This window comes from Sminthopsis crassicaudata, chromosome 3 (assembly GCF_048593235.1).
Source record: "Sminthopsis crassicaudata isolate SCR6 chromosome 3, ASM4859323v1, whole genome shotgun sequence".
NCBI classification, from domain to species: domain Eukaryota; kingdom Metazoa; phylum Chordata; class Mammalia; order Dasyuromorphia; family Dasyuridae; genus Sminthopsis; species Sminthopsis crassicaudata.
The window spans coordinates 247263132-247284792 of NC_133619.1; the positions used below are offsets into that span (position 1 = coordinate 247263132).

The 21661-nt window shown below is 35.2% G+C and overlaps 1 protein-coding gene across 1 annotated transcript in view; it reads left to right on the top strand.

Annotated features, from left to right (window-relative positions):
* The window catches only part of ATP10A (ATPase phospholipid transporting 10A (putative)), a 254377-nt gene that overhangs the window by 192923 nt on the left and 39793 nt on the right, over positions 1-21661 (top strand). The window contains exons 4-10 of the mRNA XM_074300324.1: positions 6418-6524; positions 6621-6752; positions 8105-8238; positions 9532-9784; positions 13664-13881; positions 16270-16464; positions 18746-19313. Of these exons, the coding sequence (XP_074156425.1) occupies positions 6418-6524; positions 6621-6752; positions 8105-8238; positions 9532-9784; positions 13664-13881; positions 16270-16464; positions 18746-19313 (1607 nt within the window). The remainder of the gene's footprint in view (positions 1-6417; positions 6525-6620; positions 6753-8104; positions 8239-9531; positions 9785-13663; positions 13882-16269; positions 16465-18745; positions 19314-21661) is intronic.

Genomic DNA, 21661 nt, shown 5'->3' on the forward strand with positions numbered 1-21661 from the left:
TTTCTGACCACTCCCTCCTTCAATCTGCTCTCCCTTCTTTCAGTATCCCTCTCTTTCCTTTCTTTCCCCTTGTTTTACTCAGTCTTTTTGTAGATGCTATCACTCCAGAATTCGTTTAGACACTTGTTTTAACTTTTTTTTTTTTTTTTTTTTTTTTTTTTTTTTGAGGGAAACTGGGAAGAGCTCAGACAACTTTCTGGCTTTTCTCTGCCATCTTGGCTATGTACCCAAAGCTCAATAGATATGGATCTCTCACTCTAAAATCTTCTCAAAGTTGGCAGAATTCAGAAACTAAGGCATAATAAAAATAACTAAAAGCTTATTTGGAGGCAGAAGTAATACAAACATGGCCACAAAGGGGAGGCATCAGAAGCTTTTCAAGAATACTGAACGACAGAGAAGAAAAAGTAAAATAAGGCATTCAGGGTAGTCTGCTATGACTCTGCCCTCAGTCCTTAATTATAAAACCTTAAGCTTTGTGGGCAAATATCAGTTCATGAGGCAAGTGGCAAGACAAGACTCTAAAAGTTTGAGCCAAGCAGAGAAACTTCTACAATGAAAAGGGGTAAGTTAGGAGAAAGAAAATATAATTTAAATTGATGTCTAAAAACCACGCAGAATATGATACTTTCCATTTTCTGTATTTGATGTAGTAGATAATTATTAAGGAAAACATGAAAATGCCCAGTCCTTGGTTCTTATAATGAGGATTAGGCTTCTGGCTCATAGTATTTAAAAGCATATTCATTATTGATTGCTGGACAGTAAGCTTACATTTTAAAGTACCAATAGCTAACTTCATGTTTATAGACAATTCCCAAACCATGTGGTCTTTAACCTCCCCTGTCTATTTTTTTGTTACTTTATTAGTCATTTCAGAAGCAGAAAGAGGCAGCACAGGATGATCATTTTGTATGTTTCTTAGTTTCATGCTTTGCCATAGTCAAATTATCCCAATTGTTATGATGGCTCTTTCTGTATTTTGGACTGTTCCTTGGAAAAAAGATAATTTTTTGTTGTTGTTGGGACCATAAAGCCTTTTCAGCATGTTGAACATTCCAGGGTTTCATAGTCTTTGGAAATCCACAGTTATCTCTATACCACAATGAAATGCATGGAGTTTGTTTTTGTTTTTTGTTTTTTGTTTTATTTATTTTTTTTGGTGCATGGGAAATAAGGCTTAATACTTTTCAAATGGCTTCCATGAGAATTTAGTTTACTTGTTTAATGGGCTTTGTTCTCTCAGCATGCCCTCTCAGCAACGCTTTGGTTCCTGGATCTTTGGTGACCGAATGGTGGTTCTCCATAAGATATAAGCACAGTGGGAACATTTGACAGAAGTATTGCGTATGTCTTTAAACAGTTCGAATTGAACTCGACTTTGTAGTCATTTGTCAGCAATGGTGCATATTTACTGCTGCAAATCCTCACATTTTGGACCTGAAACAAATGAAGTATAACATGCACAAGTTAGGTTATCAGCTGCAAATATGAAAAGAAGACATAACAATTTCTGAGGAAGAACAGATGGGCTATGACTTTTATTAGCTGAACCAGGCCAATTTTCCAATGAGCAGAGTATACAAGCCTTAAAAGCTACTGATAGATCTTGGTACTAGACCGCTCTATCACTAAATTTTATTTTTGGTTATTCCTGAATTTAAAAGACACCAGCTTAATTTGAAATGAGTCTTATAGTCTTAAAATTAATGAGATAAGGGCCTTGGTGTCTTTCATTTTATATTAAAGATATCTGGAATTGTTTCTAACCTAACATTCAGCTAATCTTGCTATTCTTCTGCACCCCCATTTATAATCAGAGAGAAGCAAATAGTATGCTTTTTTGGGCCATCTTTCCTAAGTTTTATCTCTAAGTAGATTGGGGGCATTACCATTTACTGACACTTTCCTTTTGCCAATGTACCAGAAAAATAGTAAAGATCTTTATGAAAAAGCACCTCATTTTTATTTTCTTCTAGTCTGTAGTTCCTCTCCCTATCTCCAGTCCCCTTGCCTTTCCATTTTACCTTCTCCCACCTTTCTCCACAACTCTGAGTATGCAGTTTAGGGGATAGCTCTCTGGAAGTTTATATTTGTAGAATCACAGTTTCTGATATGAAAAGTTTCTAAGAGAAACTGCCTGAATAGGAATCCCATTTCTAACAACTCTGGTTTGTTGTCATTCAGCCTTCCTCTGAGAAATTTCTGTGATGAGCAACTCCTTAAATCCCATCATATTCCATTTTATTTAGGAGCAGTTGTTAATTGGTGGATTTTACTCTTTACACAGAACTGCTTTTCTATAAATCTCATGCATTGCTCCTAGTCCTCCCCACAGGTGCCAAATAAAAAACATCTGATTCCTCTTATTATTAAAGAATATTTTCCCCAAATTTTCCTGGCTAAACATCCTATTATTTCTTTCATGACCATGGCTTGTCAACCCTTCATCTTCTAGTTTCACTTCACTTTACCTTTTGGATTGCAATGGACATGTGCATTTTGACTATAGTCTAAAAACCTCCATATAGTCTTTTTCATATCAACTTGAGGTTAGCTAAGACAATTGTAGCCTTCCACTTGTATAATTTTTTAACCCAAAAGCAAAACTTCTCATTTATCCTTATTAAGTTCCGTCTAGTCTTAGTCATTTCAGTCTGGACTGCTCATATCATTTTGGATTCAGATTCTGTCATTCATCACCCAGATATCTCTTCCTAGTGCTGCCTACCATCTAGACCTTTACATTAACCATCTATAACAATATGAACATCAAGGGCCAAGGGTCAGTCTTTGGAGCAATCTACTAGAGACATCCCTGAGAATTGATATTGACCTGTATGTGTCTGTAATGGCTATTTCTTTGGCTCTTTGGTGCTCAGCCAGTGATGTATCTACCTACCTATATTATCAATGAGCCACATTTTTCATCTTGTCCACAAGGTTAGCATGAATAAATGCCCAGCAAAAATAATAGGTTCATTATGTTTCAGGCATTCATTCCCTTGATCTGCTAGTTGTATGTGTGTGACAGTGGCATTGGGTTTTTTTTCATTTGCCCTGTTATTTGAATGAGTCTCAATAAAATCCATAATCCCTACCATAATGTGTCATATTCTGTTTTGAACTTTATTTGTAAATAGTTGAATAAATGTGTTAGAAAATGCTTCACATGGATTTTCCCCCTTTTCCATGCATTATAAGTATATTTTGCTTGTGATACTTTTTCATTTCTTATTATTTCTTAAAGAAAAAAAAGGTTTTTGATTTCATGAGTTTAATATTTTGTTCTTATTGCTTCCCTTGTCTCTTTTTCAGGAAGTAGTATTTTTCTACGTTTGAGTGATTAGTCTTAGATCAATAAACATTGTCTGAAAACAGACTTAACAAGGGTATTTATGATAATTTCTCCTGGGATTTCCATATTCTACTTTTTTGTAGTTTGGGTTCATTATGCATTTTTTTTATTGGCAACACAATTTTATCTTTTTAATCTCATGTTTAATGAAGAAAATATTGCCTTAAATTGCCTGGAATTGTGTGATTGTGAGTTGGAGGTTGATAATAGAAATTTTAAAATCCATGTAAATTTTTAAAGAATTATTGAATGTGCTTGGAATAAATGGTGACACAATTTGGAAGTTCATGTATTGTAGAAAGTAAATTAATATTTCAGCTTTGACTTAATTTTTTAACTCCTCTGCAGCACCAAAAAGTGTTTTTATTATCTGGTAGTTGCAAACATGAGTTGCAGTTAAGGTTGACTGAGTCATCTTTCCCCTTGCTCCATGTTCAGGCAATGGATAGTTCAGGAATACTAAGTTATTGTAGGCATAGAAAGTGTAGAATTAATAGGGGATGTCTGTTCCTTAGCCAGTGATTTGATTTTCCTCTTACCTCACTCTTGTTGTGGTGACCTACTTCTCTTTGTTTCTCAAGCCAGTAACCCCAAAAAATTATCCCCGCTGGAGGAATCAGTGGGCAATGCAGTAAAGTGTGACTCTCATAGAGAAGATCAAGGGATTGTGCTAAGGAAGGATGTAGGCAGTATTTTTCAAAGAAACAAAGATGATTGGTACCCAGACAATGGAAGTGAGAAAAGAGGAGGCTAATTGAGATGTGGGAGGATAGTGTACTAGTGTGGGTGGATAACTGTGTGTACCAGTGTATGACATAGTGGGTTGGTGGTAGGAGTAAGAAGTGTATAGGTAGGATGGAAATGAGAAAGAAAAAATGAAGGACAAGTGTGGGAGTAGAGGTTGTTACTTTGAAAATCTGTAATAACCTTTACTGAGAAGTATATTCTGACTCTTTATAAATCAAATAAAAATAAGATAGATGAGAAGAAACCAAGGGGATTAGTTACTAATTTTCAGTTTAAAATAGGAAAAAGGTAAGGAAAAATTAGTTAGAAGTTCTTTTTAAAATGTGAAAGACATATCTCATGTCTCATTAATTATTTTATGTTAGTCATTTGCCTTCTATGGTCCTCAGTTGGCCCTATCTGTTCAATATGAGAGTTAAGTAATTAGGTTATCTCAGAGTCATATTTGAACTCTAGCATGCTGTGTCTCAATGTCCATTTCCTTATTCTCAATTTTATTTCTGGGACTAAATCTGTGTAATTTATTTTGCATACAATAATAACAGCTTTAATTTATATGATGCTAGATGCTTGATGATTTATAGAATACTTGCCCCACAACTTTTTGACCTAAGTAGAGCAAGTATTTATCCATTTCACACATTAGAAAACTACAGTCTGGAAAAAAAAAATGTGTAGCATAGGCCTATTGATTTTAGAAGAGCTAGTCAAGCCCTCTTTCCATTGCTTCCTGATATACCTATGTTTTAGTGTAACTAGAGAGTCCTTTTATTTTAAAATAAAGAATATATTTAATTTATAAATAAGTGTTTTAAGAGGATAAGAACTTGACTTGTAATTTAAGTAGTTTTTTTTATTATAGCTTTTTGTTTACAAGATATATGCATAGGTAATTTTTCAGCATTGACAATTGCAAAACCTTTTGTTCCAATTTTTCCCCTCCTTTCCCTCACCCCAGATGGCAGGTAGACCAATATATGTTAAATATGTTAAAGTATATGTTAAATACAATATATGTATACATGTCCTTACAGTTATTTTGCTGCACAAGAAGAATCAGACTTTGAAATAGTGTACAATTAACCTGTGAAGGAAATAAAAAATTCAGGTGGACAAAAATAGAGGGATTGGGAATTCTATGTAGTGGTTCATACTCATTTCCTAGAGTTCTTTTGCTGAGTGTAGCTGGTTCAGTTCATTACTGGAGAGCCCTCTCTTGAAAGCTATCTTGAGACCTTGCACAGAAGAGTACATGATATTAAACAAATCTTTCTCAATTGTGATAGCAATCCAGAAGAAACTTGATGGGGCTGACTTATTTGAGATATGCTCATGTCTCAGGCAAAGTTCATAGAAATGAACTTTGCAAAAATATGCTTGTTCCAGATGACTAGAATAAGAAAAAAAATCTTAATTTTATTTTGTGTTAGAAAGGCAAAAATGATAACAGACCTTTCATGTTAGTAGAAAGACGTAACTAAAGCCACCCCATTGACTCTTGTTACCTTGACTGGGTCAGAATACTTTTTGATTGAATTGGATATTTTTATTCGCCAGATTGGTATTAATCAATCAGCACAGTTCAACAAGCCAATATTGATGATGTCTTATATCTTCTGACATAAAACTACGGCCCACGGGCCAGATGTGGCCCACTGAGGATGTTTATGCAGCCCGCCAGGTTATGGCAAATGGGATGAGGGGAGGAGACAGAGTGTGAGTTTTTGTTTTTACTATAGTCTGGTCCTCCAACAGTCTGAGGGACAGTGAACTGGCCCCCTATTTAAAAAGTTTGAGGACCACTGCATTAGGCTCTAGGAAATATACAACTTTTAAATAAGACATGGTCCTGCCTTATGGAATCCACAGCCTGGCAGAGAGATAAGACACAAGATAAGTCTAATGCACTGTGTTAAGTAATACATACCTTTAGTTGCTAAACAAAATTCAATGTTAGATCCAAGGAACAGAGATGATTTATTACACCTCTATCCCTGTTCCCTATGGGAAAGAGAATAGATATCAATAAAGGTTTCTTGGTGGCATTTGAGTTGGGCTTTAGAAGTAGGTAAGAGTTCAACAGGAAGAAAAAAAGAATATTTCAACCTTTGGGAAAGTTTTCAAAATGTTATGGTACCAGATCTGCTCTTTCTATTTTTCTTTAAGTATTATGTTATGTTTTTAATATACCAACTCTCTCAACTTTGGATTTATTGTACCCCCACTGGACTAGTGAATTTCCTTAGTCTATTGTCTTAGATGAAGATATGGTTTTTAATTGAGTTGACATGCCCCAAACTGTTCTTTGACAGTATACATGAAAATGGGAAAAAAGCTGCACTTTATAAAGAAAATCTATTGCTGCGTGGATGTACCATTAGAAATACAGAAGAGGTAACAGGAATAGTCATCTATGCAGGTAGGAGATGGCAATTTTTGTTCTGTGTCAAAATTATTCATATTAATTTTGGTAATTACAAAAGGTCCTTACCAAAATCTCACTATTTAATTACAGGGCATGAAACTAAAGCTTTACTAAACAATAGTGGTCCACGTTACAAGCGAAGTAAGCTGGAAAGACAAATGAATATGGATGTCCTTTGGTGTGTCCTTATACTCACAATCATGTGTCTGTTTTCAGCTGTTGGTAAGTCATCTTTATAAAAACAAATTTAAGCCAAAATTCTTTGAAAATTCCATGTCCAAAAGTAAAATTTTAATTCTTTGAAATGGACCAAAAATACCAATATGACTACCTTTTTTAAAAATTAGAATCTTGTACTCTTATCTTTCATATTTAACAAACAGATTTGGCCAAAATTTCAATCAGTTTGGAAGTCTAGGTCTATTTTCTTGTAATGTGTATTGAGGACAGATTATGACTTAATTAAAAATTCATGTGAGTTGCTATTTCAGCCTTAATTTTTTTTAACCTCTCAAGAATAGTGATAGATATTGGGCGGGTAATTTTTGAAACTCTTTGATTAAAAACAAACAAAAACCCCCAACTCCCCTCTACTACTGCAAGTTAGCACCTCTTTGCTAATTATAAACTTAGGTATCTACCTAGATTATTGACAGATTAAACAATTTGCCTGTAATTACACAGCCAAAGTGTGTCAAAGTTAGGTTCCAAATCCAAGTCTTTCTGGCTTCAATTCTATCCATTACTTGACATTGTCTTTCCAAAATTTCTTCTTATGCCAGAAAATATACTTATTTTCTGGTAATCAAAGATGAGAATGTTTAAGATTGTCTGAGTCATCCTTACTCCCACTATATTTGCTACCTTTGGATGTAAATCTCTCTATTAGAGAACTAGGGATGATTCATTCTAAGTAATTACAGTACTAGAAATCACAGAATGTCTTTAGTGGTATGGAGAACAACATTGTAGAAGGAAATCTCCCTTCACTTTGCAGTGAAGTCTAACAGATATGTCTGCCCTGAGACACAGTGCTATAGCTGTTGCTGTGTACATCTTTAGAGCCACTGTCTCTGGACAGCATTAACATTTTGGGAGAAACTCAGCAGGTGAGAATAGTAGTAGTTGGCGAGGCAGAATAAGTGTCTCAAAACAGCTTTTATGGTTACTATTATTCAGTGGTTATCCATTTACCCAAAAATTACAATATGCTGACATGCAACAATGTGACACAGTCCCTTCCATCTAGAAACTTAACATTGTGAGTTAGCAGACACTCATGTTTTCTTTAGCCGTTCAGAAATTTAAGTACCAACAATGGGTGGATGGGGGAGGGTGGGTATTAATGCTTCCAGCAATTTAATTTTAACTCCCCATGAGAATCATATATTTTTATCCTTCCTCTTCTAACAAAACAGGCACAAAATGCCAACATGTAATATAACAAAACCAAGTTGTTCTGACATGATTTAAATTTAGGTAGGCTTAAGGCTTTCTTAACAATACATTTTCATTTTCTACAAAAATATTGCTTCAGTTGGTTGAATGACATTCCTCTTCCTACCATGTTGCAGGTCATGGATTATGGGTATGGCAGTATGGAGAAAGGAAGAAACCTTTATTTGATGTTCCAGAATCGGATGGCAGCTATTTGTCTCCAGTTCTGGCTGCAGTATATTTATTTTTGACAATGATAATAGTTCTTCAGGTAACAGTCTTAAGTATAACTTATTAATTATTATTATTTTTAATGGAATTCATTCATCAATCTAAAATTTTCCTAAAGGCTACCTATAGTTGTATACTTTCATGCAGTTATACAATCATTCTAATTTCAGAAGAATCAAAAAGCACATTTGTCTCAAAACTTGCTTGTCAGTTTACAGAAATTTTCTTGTGCAGTCTATTCTTGGGTAATCTTGAAATTAATTTTAATTTCTTATTGCTTCTCTGATAATCCTCATTCCTTGATTATTTTCTGTTCCCTGTACCTTCTTGCCTGCACTCATAATTATACAAATCCCCTAACCAGAAAGCAATATACTAATATTACAAAAATAGGGGACTTCCCCAGCCTGATTTTTAAAAATGAGACCTTGTTGCATTGCAAATAGCTTGTGAGACTTTGAATGGAAAATACTTCATTAGACCTCTCACAGAAGAAGAACAAAGTTTTTGCCTCTTAATTACATGTGTAAACAACATATTTAGATTAAATTAGTCTTTTAAAAAAACATTCAAATTACATCATAGCTTTTGACAGCTAGCATTGTGGTTGTCCTGTCTACAAATTTGAGTTATCAAGCAAATCTAGTTCAACCTGGATGTCAAAACATCTCTGTATCAATAACTATAAGAGAAAAATTACATGATGCTAGTTTTTTTAAATTATCAAGTTATTGCTGAAAATGTTTTCTTAAAAAATACTTGTACATTGTAGCAATCATAAAACTAGTCCATCATCTAACTAATACACAAAATCAAGAACTGAAAAGATTGCTTTATCTGTAAGCTATGACTCTATTAATTGCATTTTTCTGTGACTAGAGAGATTTACCTTCTGCTGTGGATGTATGTAAAACTTGGGGGTTAGGATGACATTTTAATGCAAGATTTCTTTTGCTTATGCAGAACCTGACTGTACCATGTGTTTTTTCCCTTCTCTCTCTTTCCTTTCCTAGCTTTTCTCAAGTCCAACTTATTATTCGAAAATGCTTGCTTCTATCCAAGCCATGATTATCACACTTCCAGATATAATAATGGATTTCCGCTCTGCAGTTGCATCATAGGCTTTCCTAGTTTATTACAGTAAACCCTTTGTCAATATTCTAATAACTTTTCAATATTGACTCTAAGCCAACTTATTTAAACTCTTAAAGGTACAGTATAGTCCATACTTATTTATGGTTTTTTTGGTGTTTGTAAAGTTGAATAGATTAGATCAATTCAATATCCTATATCTACTTTTTCCAACTCATTCATGTATTTCATTCTCCTCTAGGTTCTAATCCCAATTTCTTTATATGTTTCCATTGAAATTGTCAAAATATGTCAAGTATTTTTTATTCACCAAGATAAAGAACTGTATGATGAAGAAACAGACTCTAAATTACAATGTCGAGCCCTGAATATTACAGAAGATTTGGGTCAGATACAGTATATTTTCTCAGATAAAACTGGCACCCTCACTGAAAACAAGATGGTTTTTCGAAGATGCACTGTTTCTGGCATAGAATATTCACATGATGCTAATGGTGAGTTATGGTTTGCTGTGTTGTTTAATAATTATTGTTTTATTTTTGTCCTAATGTTCAAAGTGATGCCAAACAGGGAACCAATTATAAAGCCTAAACCTGAATGTAAAAAATAATCCTGAGTAGTTTCTGTTTTATAATTAAGGATGATGTATATCAGAGAGTTGAATTTTGATCCAGAAAGCTTAAAATGTAACTATGAATGATTCTTTTCATGATTGTGGATATTAACAAATCATGGAATTTGGTTCATGATTAAGTTAAGCAGACTCTGACTCTCAACCTTTTCCTCCCTATCTTTTGGAGTTTTATTCATGTCTGATCATATCAGTGAAATCACCAGCTTTTTGAATCACGAGCAAAATGGAAAGTCTTCGTCTTGTGAGGAGAGAATGTTATGATAAGAATTTCAGTGCTATGTACTTTGAGAGGGATGGTCATCACTTCTAAATAATTAACCATCTTCATCTACAATCATTTGTACCTCCAAACAGGACAAATTTTCCTTCTTGTAATAGGATGAAAGAACATCAAAGAAATCATCTTGTTAAAGCTAAAATGAACACAGACAAGGATAAAACATATTGATTGTGATGGATAATTACTCTTGGGAAGGATTTAACTGAAAGAATCTATTTCAAATGTCAGGTTTTACATGATCAAATGATGTATCTTCTGTGATTTGAAAAAAAAATCAAATTAAACCAAGCAAACTGGCCAAATGAAAGTCTTTTAACTAAAAAGGGCAAGAAATGAAAAGTAGGGATGACTTCAAAGTGGATCGAGAGGCTACTTCTAAAGACACTGTATCTCATGGTAGAGCCTTATGTAGAGTTACTGATTAGTAAAGGATTGGAAAGAAGTGCTTAGGAAATCATACTTGGCATAGAAAGAACATCCCAGTATGTCTTTCATGAAAGATTTCACTGGATCTGTAGGAAAGATAAAAGACCTTTCTTTTCATATCAAGCTACTGATGTGATTGGCCTTTGTTATGAGGCAGTAATACCTAGTGCAAGTTGTCTTTCAACAAGGCTATTAATAGTCATTCATTTAAAAACCATATGTGAAACACATCCTATATGCTAAGTACAAGGAATACCTAGCCAAAATTAAATAGTCCCTATACTCAGAGAATTTATATTCTACTACAGGAAATATAAATTATAATAATAAAAAATATCAATGAAAATAAAACTGTGAAAGAAGAAATATAATTTCTTATCTTCTTGATTTAGTATATCACATTATGAATATTCTTAATCTATACATATTTATTAAATGCCTACTATGTGTTAGGCACTGTGCTAGTCACTGGGGAACTAAAAAAAAAAGGGCAGGATTTAGATGGAAAGACAATGAGTGGTCAGATAGGTAGGTATTAATAATCTGGAGAGAATAGAGTTCTGAAAACTACAGAAAAGAAAGTATCCAAGAGGAGAGGATGATCCTCTTGGATCATCAAGAGGAGAGGGCTCAAAATGAATGATGACTGAGAAAAGACCATTTAAATTTTGAAAGGATTTGGCAATTAAAGAGATCTTTGGTAACAGTAGAAAACAAATTGGATGAAATGATAAGATTAGGAGCTGGATTATAAAAGGTTAAGAAAAGAGTAATAGGAGAGAAAGTGAATAACACCTATTATAGGTGGTCTTTTTGAGGAATTTTGTTACAAAGGGTAGAAGAAATATAGGATGATAGTTGTGAGAATGGAAGAACAAGTGAGGATTTTGTTTCCTTGTTTGTTTTTCAGGATAGGAGAGATACTGTCATGTTTATAAGCAGTAGAGAATGAACTAAGGGACAGGAAAAGACTGAAGATAAGTGAAAGAGTGGGAATGGCAGAGGAGGAGATGAGATGGAATGGAATCACTTGAAGAAGCAGAAAGGTTAGACTTCATAAGGAATAAGGCTATTTCATTATGTGAGAGAGAAAAGAGGAAAAAGTGGTAGAAAGCATCTGATGAAAAGAGAACTTATGGCAAATAACAATTTTTTTCCTGCAAAAAAGGAGATAAGGCTCTCACTTGAAAGTCTGGGGGAAAGAGAGTCATAAGTAAAGATGAAAAGGGGATGAAATAAGATGGATGAAAAGGGATAAAAAGATATGGAATGGTCTTTGTGGAGAACGATATAGTTAGTTTGATAAGGACAGTATAAAAAGATTGCCTAACAGCAGTAAGAGCCCATTTCAGGTTGTATAAACTTAAATTTGAAGCAAACCCAATCAGAACAATTTATGTGCTTTTCTTTACCATCATTCGATAGCACAAAATATAGGAATAAGAAGGGGAAATGATGTGAATGACCTAAGACTGAGGGTTGGGAGGGCATAATTGGTTTATAATTGGCAAAAATTAGGAATTCAAGAGGAGGGCATAGTGTAGAGTTGAGTTGCTTCACCCAAATGGTAAATGGGGAAAAGAGGGGCGATAGCCAAGGGTTAAGAGATTGAAGTCACTGTATGGGTGAAAAGTAAGGTTGTTTAAGGGATGGTAGAAGATGTTGTGAAATTGCAGTAGATCATGGTTAGATAAGAGGATTTTAGAATTCTTGAACATGATGATGATAGCAAAGATCAAAGGTATGACAACTTTTGGGAAATCAGGAAAGATCTACTATAGAAAATGTCCTTGAAAAAAGGTAGTTTCCAAGAGGTAGAGATGAAGAAGGAAAACAGTCAAGTTTGGAGGAAAGTAGAGATAGGATTTGCAAAGACACAAAGATATGAGATGGAAGGTCTTGTACAAAAATATCAAATAGGATGTGTTTAGCTGGAATAAAGTATATATCAAAAGATCGTATGTTATCAGGGTGAAAAGATAGACTGAAGCCAAATTGGGAAGATTTTTGACCAGCAGAGGAATTAATATTTTGTACTAAAGCCAGTTCCTTGAGCAGATGAGTGACATGGTAAGACTTATGTTAATTTGGCTGGTATTTGAAGATAGGTCTTAAGAAGGGGGAGATGGGATAGATACAAGTAGACCAGTTAAAGAGGTTACTGCCACAGCTCAAACAAATATAGTAAGTAGAAGTAAGAATATATATCATGAGCTTGGACAGATTTTGAGAGAGAGTCAAGAGTCAGATATAAATGAAAATAACTCGACAAAAATATTATAAGTTGTAGAATATTTTCTAGTCTTAATTGGAGGATGAAGACCCTTTACTGGGAGTTTCCTATACTGTTGAAATCACATATTTAGATGCCTGTCCCTTCCCAGAATCACATTCTGCATTTTCCAAACTCTCAGTAATTTTCAACAACTGAGAAACTCCACAAATTCTGAAAATCTTTCTGAAATTCCTTAAATCAACTAACATATCTTTTCTAGGAAATTCATTGGTGATAATTGAGAATAGAGGGTAATGTCAAATGAAATGTGCAATTATAGTTCCATTAGTGCATCTGACTATATAGCATGAAAATGAGCTGGGGTTCCTGAAAACTGTTGCAAGACAGCTTCAGCTCTGATGGAGCCTGGAAAAGAGGAACTTGGGGAAATGTATTCAGAAGCTGGTGTGGTAGTTCATGTGAAATCGTGGTCCCAAAAAAGTGTTTATTATGTACTTACTATGTGTAAGACAATTTTAAAGTTCCAGGAATACAAATACAAGTAGAAAAAAAAGATAATTCCTGCCTTTATTATGATTTATTACATTATTAGATTATTAGTAAATGAAGAAGCATTGTTAGTCTGAGTAGTACTTCTAATTTTTATCTAAATTTATCAATGCAGTGTGATTTTGCAGACATTGCAATGGAAAAGATATTGTGCCACAGTGGTCTGGATTCCTTGATCAAGCCAATCTTCCCATTGTGTCTCTTCCCACATGTATCTGATATTTTGCTCTCTGTCCCTTTCCCAACAGCTCGACGCATAGCTATGTATCAGGAGGCTGACTCTGAGGAGGATGAAGTCATTCCAAAGGGAGGGACACTGTCCCAGCGGGGCAGTATTGGTAGTCACCAAAGTGTCAAGATTGTTCATAGAACCCAGAGCACCAAATCCCATAGACGGACAGGCAGCCGAGCTGAAGCAAAGAGAGCCAGCATTCTTTCCAAACACACTGCTTTCAGCAGTCCAATGGTTAGTCATGACAAAGCCTGGGGGGTGGGGTGGAGGGGGGAGAATGGAGAGGAAAGGATTTAGCCATTTTGAGCTCTTCTTGTTCGATTTAAATTATTTAAAAATTAAGATTTACTTCCTATGCTTCTGGGGAGATAAAACAGAGAGACAATGGGCTTTTTCATGAGAAAAATATTTTCTTTCACTTTACACCCAGGAATCACTTCATTCTTATTTTTGGTTCTTCTAACCACCTTCTTCCATTGCCCACTGTTTTTCTCCAGAAAGCTGAATGATTGCATAGCCACTTTGCAATGATGTCTTAAAAACAAGCTCCCATAAAAGCTACCCAGACAGATTGACATTGTCAGGAAATTCTTGATGCCAAACGAAATAAATAAGTCAAATCAGGTTCAACATGTACAAATAAGCAAAAATCCTAATGACAAGGGGTTGAGGGTTCGGGGTAGGAAAAGTAAACATCAAACCAAGTAAATATGACTCTGCCAGCTGCCTAAATACCATGGGCCACCACGGATGGGGATGTCTCCAGAAGAAGGGCCAACCTCTCAAAACTACTTTTCCATTCCTGAAATGTTCCAGTCCAAAAACTTCCAGAAAGAATATTCTAAGACAGAATTCTGCATTTACCCAGAGATTCTCCAATTTGTTCCTCTTCCTATAAACCTTTGAGAAGTTGCTATTTTCCATAGGGATGGTCATTTCCAATGCTGCTGACACAGTAACGCTGGGCAAGGATGCATTCAGAGGACAGACTGTAAATTACCTCATTGTAGCTTTTGGAAGTTACTGTTGGTTGCAAACTGCAAAGTAATAGCATTGTATTTATTCCAAAATCTTCAAATTAGGGCCTGCTTTAAGCTTTGTGTGAAACAAATGTATATTCCTTTCATGCTTTGATGGATACATGATGTTATTGATGTAAACACTTTCTCCATCAATATGGATTGTAATTGCCTCCAAACCTTATCATTCTTCTCTAGATTTTCTTCTAGGATTTTATTATGGAGCCCTTCCTCTTTCTCTCCTTTTTGTATCTTCAAGTTAATTAGCATTCCTTCCCTACTATTCACCTTTTTCAGCTTCCTTTTATATGTTATCTAGTTTATTTCTTCTTTGTGTTTTATATGTTATCTACTGTATCTTCTCTCTATCTCTTACATCAGGGGTTCTCAAACTGTGGCCAGCGGGCCAGACTTGGCCCACTGAGAATGTTTATGCGTCCCGCTGGATTATGGCAAATGGGCTAAGGGGTGGAGACAGTGTGAGTTTTTGTTTTTACTATAGCCAGCCCTCTCACAGTCTGAGGGACAGTGAACTGGCCCCCTATTTAAAAAGTTTGAGGATCACTTCCTTATATAGTATATCTAGTGTATTTCTTCTCCATTACACACATATACTTTCTGGGTATCTCTTCTCTGTTTCTTATATAATATCTAGTGTATCTCTTCTCTGTCTCTCATATACTATCTAGAACTCTCTCCTCTAGAGAGGAAAGAATATTATATATTTATTATTATATATGTATCTCATATACTATCTAATGTATCTCTTCTCTCTTTTTTTTTACTCCCTAGTGTATCTCCTCTCTATTTCTTATGTACTATCTCATGTATCTTCTCTGTAAATCTTAATCTAGTGTATCATCTCCTCTCTACCTTTTATATACTATTTAGTCTATCTCTTCCCTATCTCTTATCTAATGTGTCTTTTATGTTTCTTGATCTTTCACCATGATTTCCCAGTCTTGTTTTAATGCTACCTGTCCTCTATATCTTGTATACCATACTGAGAATATAATTGTTATCCCTTCTATGTCATTAGGATTAGGAGCGCAGCAAGCCCCATGATCTGAAAAAATCCATGTAAAAAATTTTAGTCCTCCCTTCCTGCCAGAGAAAAAGTTTGAATTATTATGGTATTATATGTTGACATCATATAATACTAGACATATATTCCATGCATTTCTGAGTTTCTAAATTATTCTGTACCATATGCTAGCCTTTGTGCGTCATCCGCAGCTTTCACAAAACACCCCTAAAGTTCCCATTTTATTTCTTATGTTGCCCTGCTATATATCAAAACTGCAATTGGGAAAGTTGCAATGGGGAAGGGATAATTTTACATTTATTAAGTACCTATTATGTATCCCAGGCACTGTGCTAACCCCTAGGTTATCCCAAGGGATATAGAAAACAGTAAAAATAATTTTAAAAAAAAATTTTTTTAAAAGCTCCCCTCAGGAAGCTTATATTGTCTTCCTAAACTATGTGTCTTTATTGCCCTTTGACTAATATGTATGTTTCAGAGCTCTTATGTAAAATATTATCAATAATAGCAACAATGCCACTGAATGAATATCACTAATTGTCATATATTATTTTCTAGGAAAAGGACATTACCCCTGATCCAAAACTCTTTGAAAAGGTAAATGAATGTGCCAGATGTCTGGAAATCATGAGAAACCAGGAAAAGTCATTATCCCATCTCACCCCGGAGCTTGCTGACATCTTTGACTTCTTTATAGCCCTAACTATCTGCAATACAGTGGTAGTGACAGCCCCCAATCAACCAAGACACAAGGTAAGGTCCATCTAGGTCACTAGGCTGTAAAGACTCCCTAGTTTTGATGACAGTCTTCCAAAATCTTAGGTGATATAATGTGTTAAAGATGACAATCTTTTTTATAGTGTAATTCTCAGTGCTAATTATATGTTAATAATATACTGTATTTAGATAGAGTATTAAAGTTTGTAAAGTCCTTTACAAATATAGTAGCTAACATTTACATAGTGCTTACTATATGCCAGGCACTATGTTAACTGCTATGCAAATATTATCTCATTTGATCCTTATAGCAACCCTGAGAAGGAGGTGCTGCTGTTATCACTTTATATATGAGAAAATTAAAATAAATAGAGATTAAATGACTTGACCAGGGTCATGCAGCTAATAAATGTTGGAGGCCATATTTGAATGCAATGTTCCTGATTCCAAGTGTAGTATTCTAACCACAACCCACGGAAATATGTACTATTATTATCACCTATATTTTTATTAATTTTTTCTTATAGCTTTTTATTTACAAGATATATGCATGGGTAATTGTTCAGCATTGACAGTTGCAAAACATTTTATTCCAATTTTCCCCCTCCTTCCCCCCACTTCCTCCCCCAGATAGCAGGTTGACCAATACATGTTATATATAGCACCTATATTTTTGAAACGAGAAAATAGCATCAGACAAAAGTGAATTGACTTGACCAGAGTTGCAAGGTTATTAAGTGTCTGAGGCTATATTTGATCCCAGGTCTTGCAGATGCCCCCCCAATTTAACCTTCTATTCTTTACTATCAGAAAGGTATATTAAAAAAAAAACCTATATATATTAACTATTACATTTAAATCAAAAACAACTTTGATTTCTGGATTTTTCTCCAAATATTTACATATTTCAGTTTCAAGCACTAGTTGTCAGAGCTAAATTCCATGGGGAATGAAAGATAGGCAGGGAAGAAATAAGTCTCAGGTTCTGCTGGAAATCCAGTTGTCCATCAATAAAATAAATGATTATTGAATGAAAGAAAAGATGAATACAAAGTGCTATGCAGGCAAATAATTATAGTTGAGTTATTTTAAGCAATCCAGAAAAGATGGGCAAGAAGTGAGCTTTAAGTAAGCAGATTTGGTCAATATCCCAGGACAGAACAAGAGAACAAATATACATGGATTCTTAAGAAATACACTGCAGTGAGCATCTAAGTATACTTTTTCCTTCCATATTGTGACTTTCCCCATCAAACTTTAATATTTTATGGAGCAATATAAGAAGTTAAATGAGAATATATTGGAAGTTTTGCAGAAGCTGCAGACAACATTGAAAAAGTAGTTTTATTTAACATTGACCCACATACAGCCTATGACCAGATTTTATAATAAAGTCTTATAAACACCCCATAAAAGAAAAAGAAAAAAAAATCCACACTTCTTTACCAGTAAGATAGGAGGGCCAAAAATTTTTATGAAGATTTTCCAGATATTGGGCACACTGAGTTCTTAACCTCCATTGATGTGGAAGGAATATGGGAATGTATATGGGCCACAACTTAGTCAATTTGGACAAACCAGGATTGGTTCCCTTTTTGAAACCTACCATAATCAATATCAGGAAAAGAACAGATATGGAGTAAACAGTATTTTTATTTATGTTTGGCTTAAAAAAAATAAACTGATAGGGCTGTTGCTAAATTTTCCAGTTATTTTTCAGTAGTGTCTAACTCTGTGACCCCATTATCTCAGAGATAATGGAGAAGTTTGCCATTTCCTTTTCCAGCTCATTTTGCAAATGGTGAAACTGAGGCAAACAAGCTGAAGTGTATTGCCTAGGGTCTCTGAGGCCACATTTGAACTCAGGAAGTTATGAGTCTTCCTGACTCCAGGCCTGGCACTCAATCCAGTGTTCTATCTGGCTTCTCTACTATTCTTAAGAAACATCAGGGGTTTTTTTTGTTGAATTTTCATTGCTTTCAGTATTTTTTTCTGAGAATTCATTCTTGCTTCTCCTGAAGATGACTTAACATTTCACCCTTATATTAGTATATTATATATACAAATTGTTGGCCCTCCTATCATACCAGAGAAGTATGATTTTTTTTCTTTTTCTTTTACAAGGTGTTTACAGTATCTTATTGTAATATCTGTGCTACATATTTGGTCATAGGCTATATGTAGGTCAATGTTAAGTAAAATGCTTTTTCTACATTGTCTGTAGCTTCTGCAAAACTTCCCCAAAAATTCTCATTTAATTTCTTATGCCATTCTGTGAAACATCAAAACCACAATCTTTTTATTTTCTGACTTGCAGGTGAGAGTTAGATTTGAATTGAAGTCTCCAGTGAAGACCATAGAAGATTTCATTCGACGATTCACTCCTAGCCGTCTGACTTCTGGATCTAACAGTGGGAGCTCCTCAAGCCTCTCCACCAACAAATCAACCCACAAAACCGGTTCTAGCTTTCTGTCCACACTATCCACTGAGAGTACTCTGCTCAAACTTGAAGCTAGATTGACCCGTTCCTCCCCAAAGATGAATAACAATGGTTATGGGGTACAGCCTGGAGGTGGCTGGACAACTGAGAATAGCCTCAAGGAGGGTGAACTTCGTTATGAGGCTGAGAGTCCTGATGAAGCTGCTCTTGTCTATGCAGCTAGAGCATATAACTGTTCTCTAGTTGGCAGGCTGCCTGACCAGGTTTCTGTAGAACTCCCTTATCTGGGGAGGTTAACCTTTGAGCTTTTACATACGCTGGGTTTTGACTCCATCAGGAAAAGAATGTCAGTTGTAATTAGGCATCCCCTTACAGATGAAATAAATGTTTACACCAAAGGAGCAGATTCGGTGATGATGGATCTTCTTCTGCCTTGTTCCGCAGGTATTGTTCTTTTTCCATTAGGTTTTTGTCTCATTATTGAGGTGTGCTTCAAGAAGAATTTGTAGGGGAAGCTAGGCAGTACATTGGATAGAGCACCAATGCTCAAATCAGGAGGAACGGAATTCAAATCTACCCTAAGAAATATGCTAACTGTGTGACTCTGGAAAGTCTTTTAATCCCCAGTTGCTTTGAAAAAGGAAAAACTTCTTCCATGAATCTTTGACTTTAAGGATGGGAGCTGGACCAGATGGCATTGAGTCCCCTTTAAAATCTAAAGCTGTTTATGGGGATTGGTGCCAGAGCATAGAGGAAGGTGATATTTTTCTTGACAGAGTGGGAACCTGGGTTCTAGAAGTAGATCTAATTAGCTTTGGGAACTTGGACAGGTAAATTTATCTCTTTGTATTCTTTGTCTCTATAATGCCAGGTTTGTTAATACATGATTTTAAAAGTTCCATTCAACTATTACTGTTGTTGACAAGGCTTATGATAAAAACATAATTTTTTTTTGTTTTTGTGGATTTTTTTTTTTGGGGGGGGGGCGGTGTTTAAGAGGCAATTGGGATTAACTGACTTGCCCAGAGTTACAGGCTTAGAAAGCAGTAAGTGTCTGAGGCTGGATTTGAACTTCAGAGCTGGTGCTCTTCTCCACTGTGCCATCTACTTGCCCTAATAAAAGCATAATTTAAAAAGAAAAATGTCTTTTTAAAATGCTAGCAATTTCCGGCATTGAAATGTTTACCCCAGAAACCTTAGCATTTGATGAAAAAAATATTTTTATGCATTTTTAAAAAAAACAAGAAACTAAAATCATACTTTGAGTAGTAGTAACCTTGGGCAGTCTTTTATAACTTCTCTGGATTTTAGTTTTCACAGCTGGAAAATGGGGGCACTGGACAATGGGCTTTCAGTTCCTTTCTATAAAAATGGATTGTCTTATTTCCTGTCAGTTACCTGTAATCCTGATGTTCTCAGTGCATAATTAAGAAACATGTGTATGTTTATAATTTTATTTTTGTGTTCTGCTTTCTGGCTATCACTTTGCTTCCTTGTCAGTCATGAAATACTTGGCCATCTACTCTTTGCTGCTTTTTTTTTTTTTTTAATTCAATCATTTTCTTTTTCTTTCTTTCTTTATTTTTTTTTTTTTGGCTGAGGTCATTGGGCTTAAGTGACTTGCCCCAGGTCACACAGCCAGGACATGTTAAATATTGGAAGCCAGATTTGAACTTAGGTTCCTGATTTCAGGACTGGTAGCAATCCCAATTTTTCAAAGTGTCTGTCTGACGCTTTGTGACCTCGTTTGTGATTTTCTTGGCAAAGATACTGGAGTGGTTTGTCATTTCATTCTTAGTTCATTTTACAGATGATGAAACTGAGGCAGCCTTGATCACACAGCTAGTTACGTGTCAGAGGCCGAATTTGAACTCAGGAGGATGGGTTTTCCTGGCACTCTGTTACACTATGGCACCATCTAGCTGCCCATCTGTTCTTTGTACAGAGTATCTAAAATGATACAAAGGCTGTTGGAACAGGCTTAAAATAATTGTTGCTAATTGTTAGCCAATAAAGTCAAAAGTCTGGAAGGCTATGGGGTTGACTTAAAAGGTAAAAATAGGGAATAACAGAAATCTGCCATTTGCTACAACCTGCTTCTATAATTATTTTAGTGCTTGTGAACATATATTTCACTAAAGTTTTAGAAACACAGCATTTATGAACTTACAGCAGCATCCTCAGAGCTCTAGTACACATAATAGGATGCAAACCCTGCCTTCAGGTGACTTAGCATCATACAGGATTCAGAAATCTAATCCAAACAGAATCCCTATTGATGTATATAAGTCACCTGCTGTCATCTGGGCAGACATCTCTGTTAGAAGGCTTCTTTCTTCTATATACTTGGATTTTTAAGAAAGTATGTGCTAGATTGTGATGCTCAAAAGGCTATAATTAATTTTTAAGTATTTTTGATGATGGATCATTTTAACTAGAGCTCTAGGACTTGGTCTAATCAGAACTTTTGCCCCCAGGTTCCCCAATATAATTGTGGAAGAGGCAGGAACCTACACACATTAATTTTTTTAATAATTTATTTTATTCTCAACTCATGAAACAAAACAAGCATTTCCATAACATAACAATTTAAAAAGATGATTGTGGGGCAGCTAGGTGGCGCAGTGGATAGGGCACTAGTCTTGAATTCAGGAGGACCCAAGTTCAAATCTGGTCTCAGACACTTAATACTTCCTAGCTGTGTGACCCCGGGCAAGTCTCTTAATCCAAGCCTCAGGGGAAAAAAAGAAAAAGAAAAAGATGATTGCACATGAAACTGCAAATTTATCATG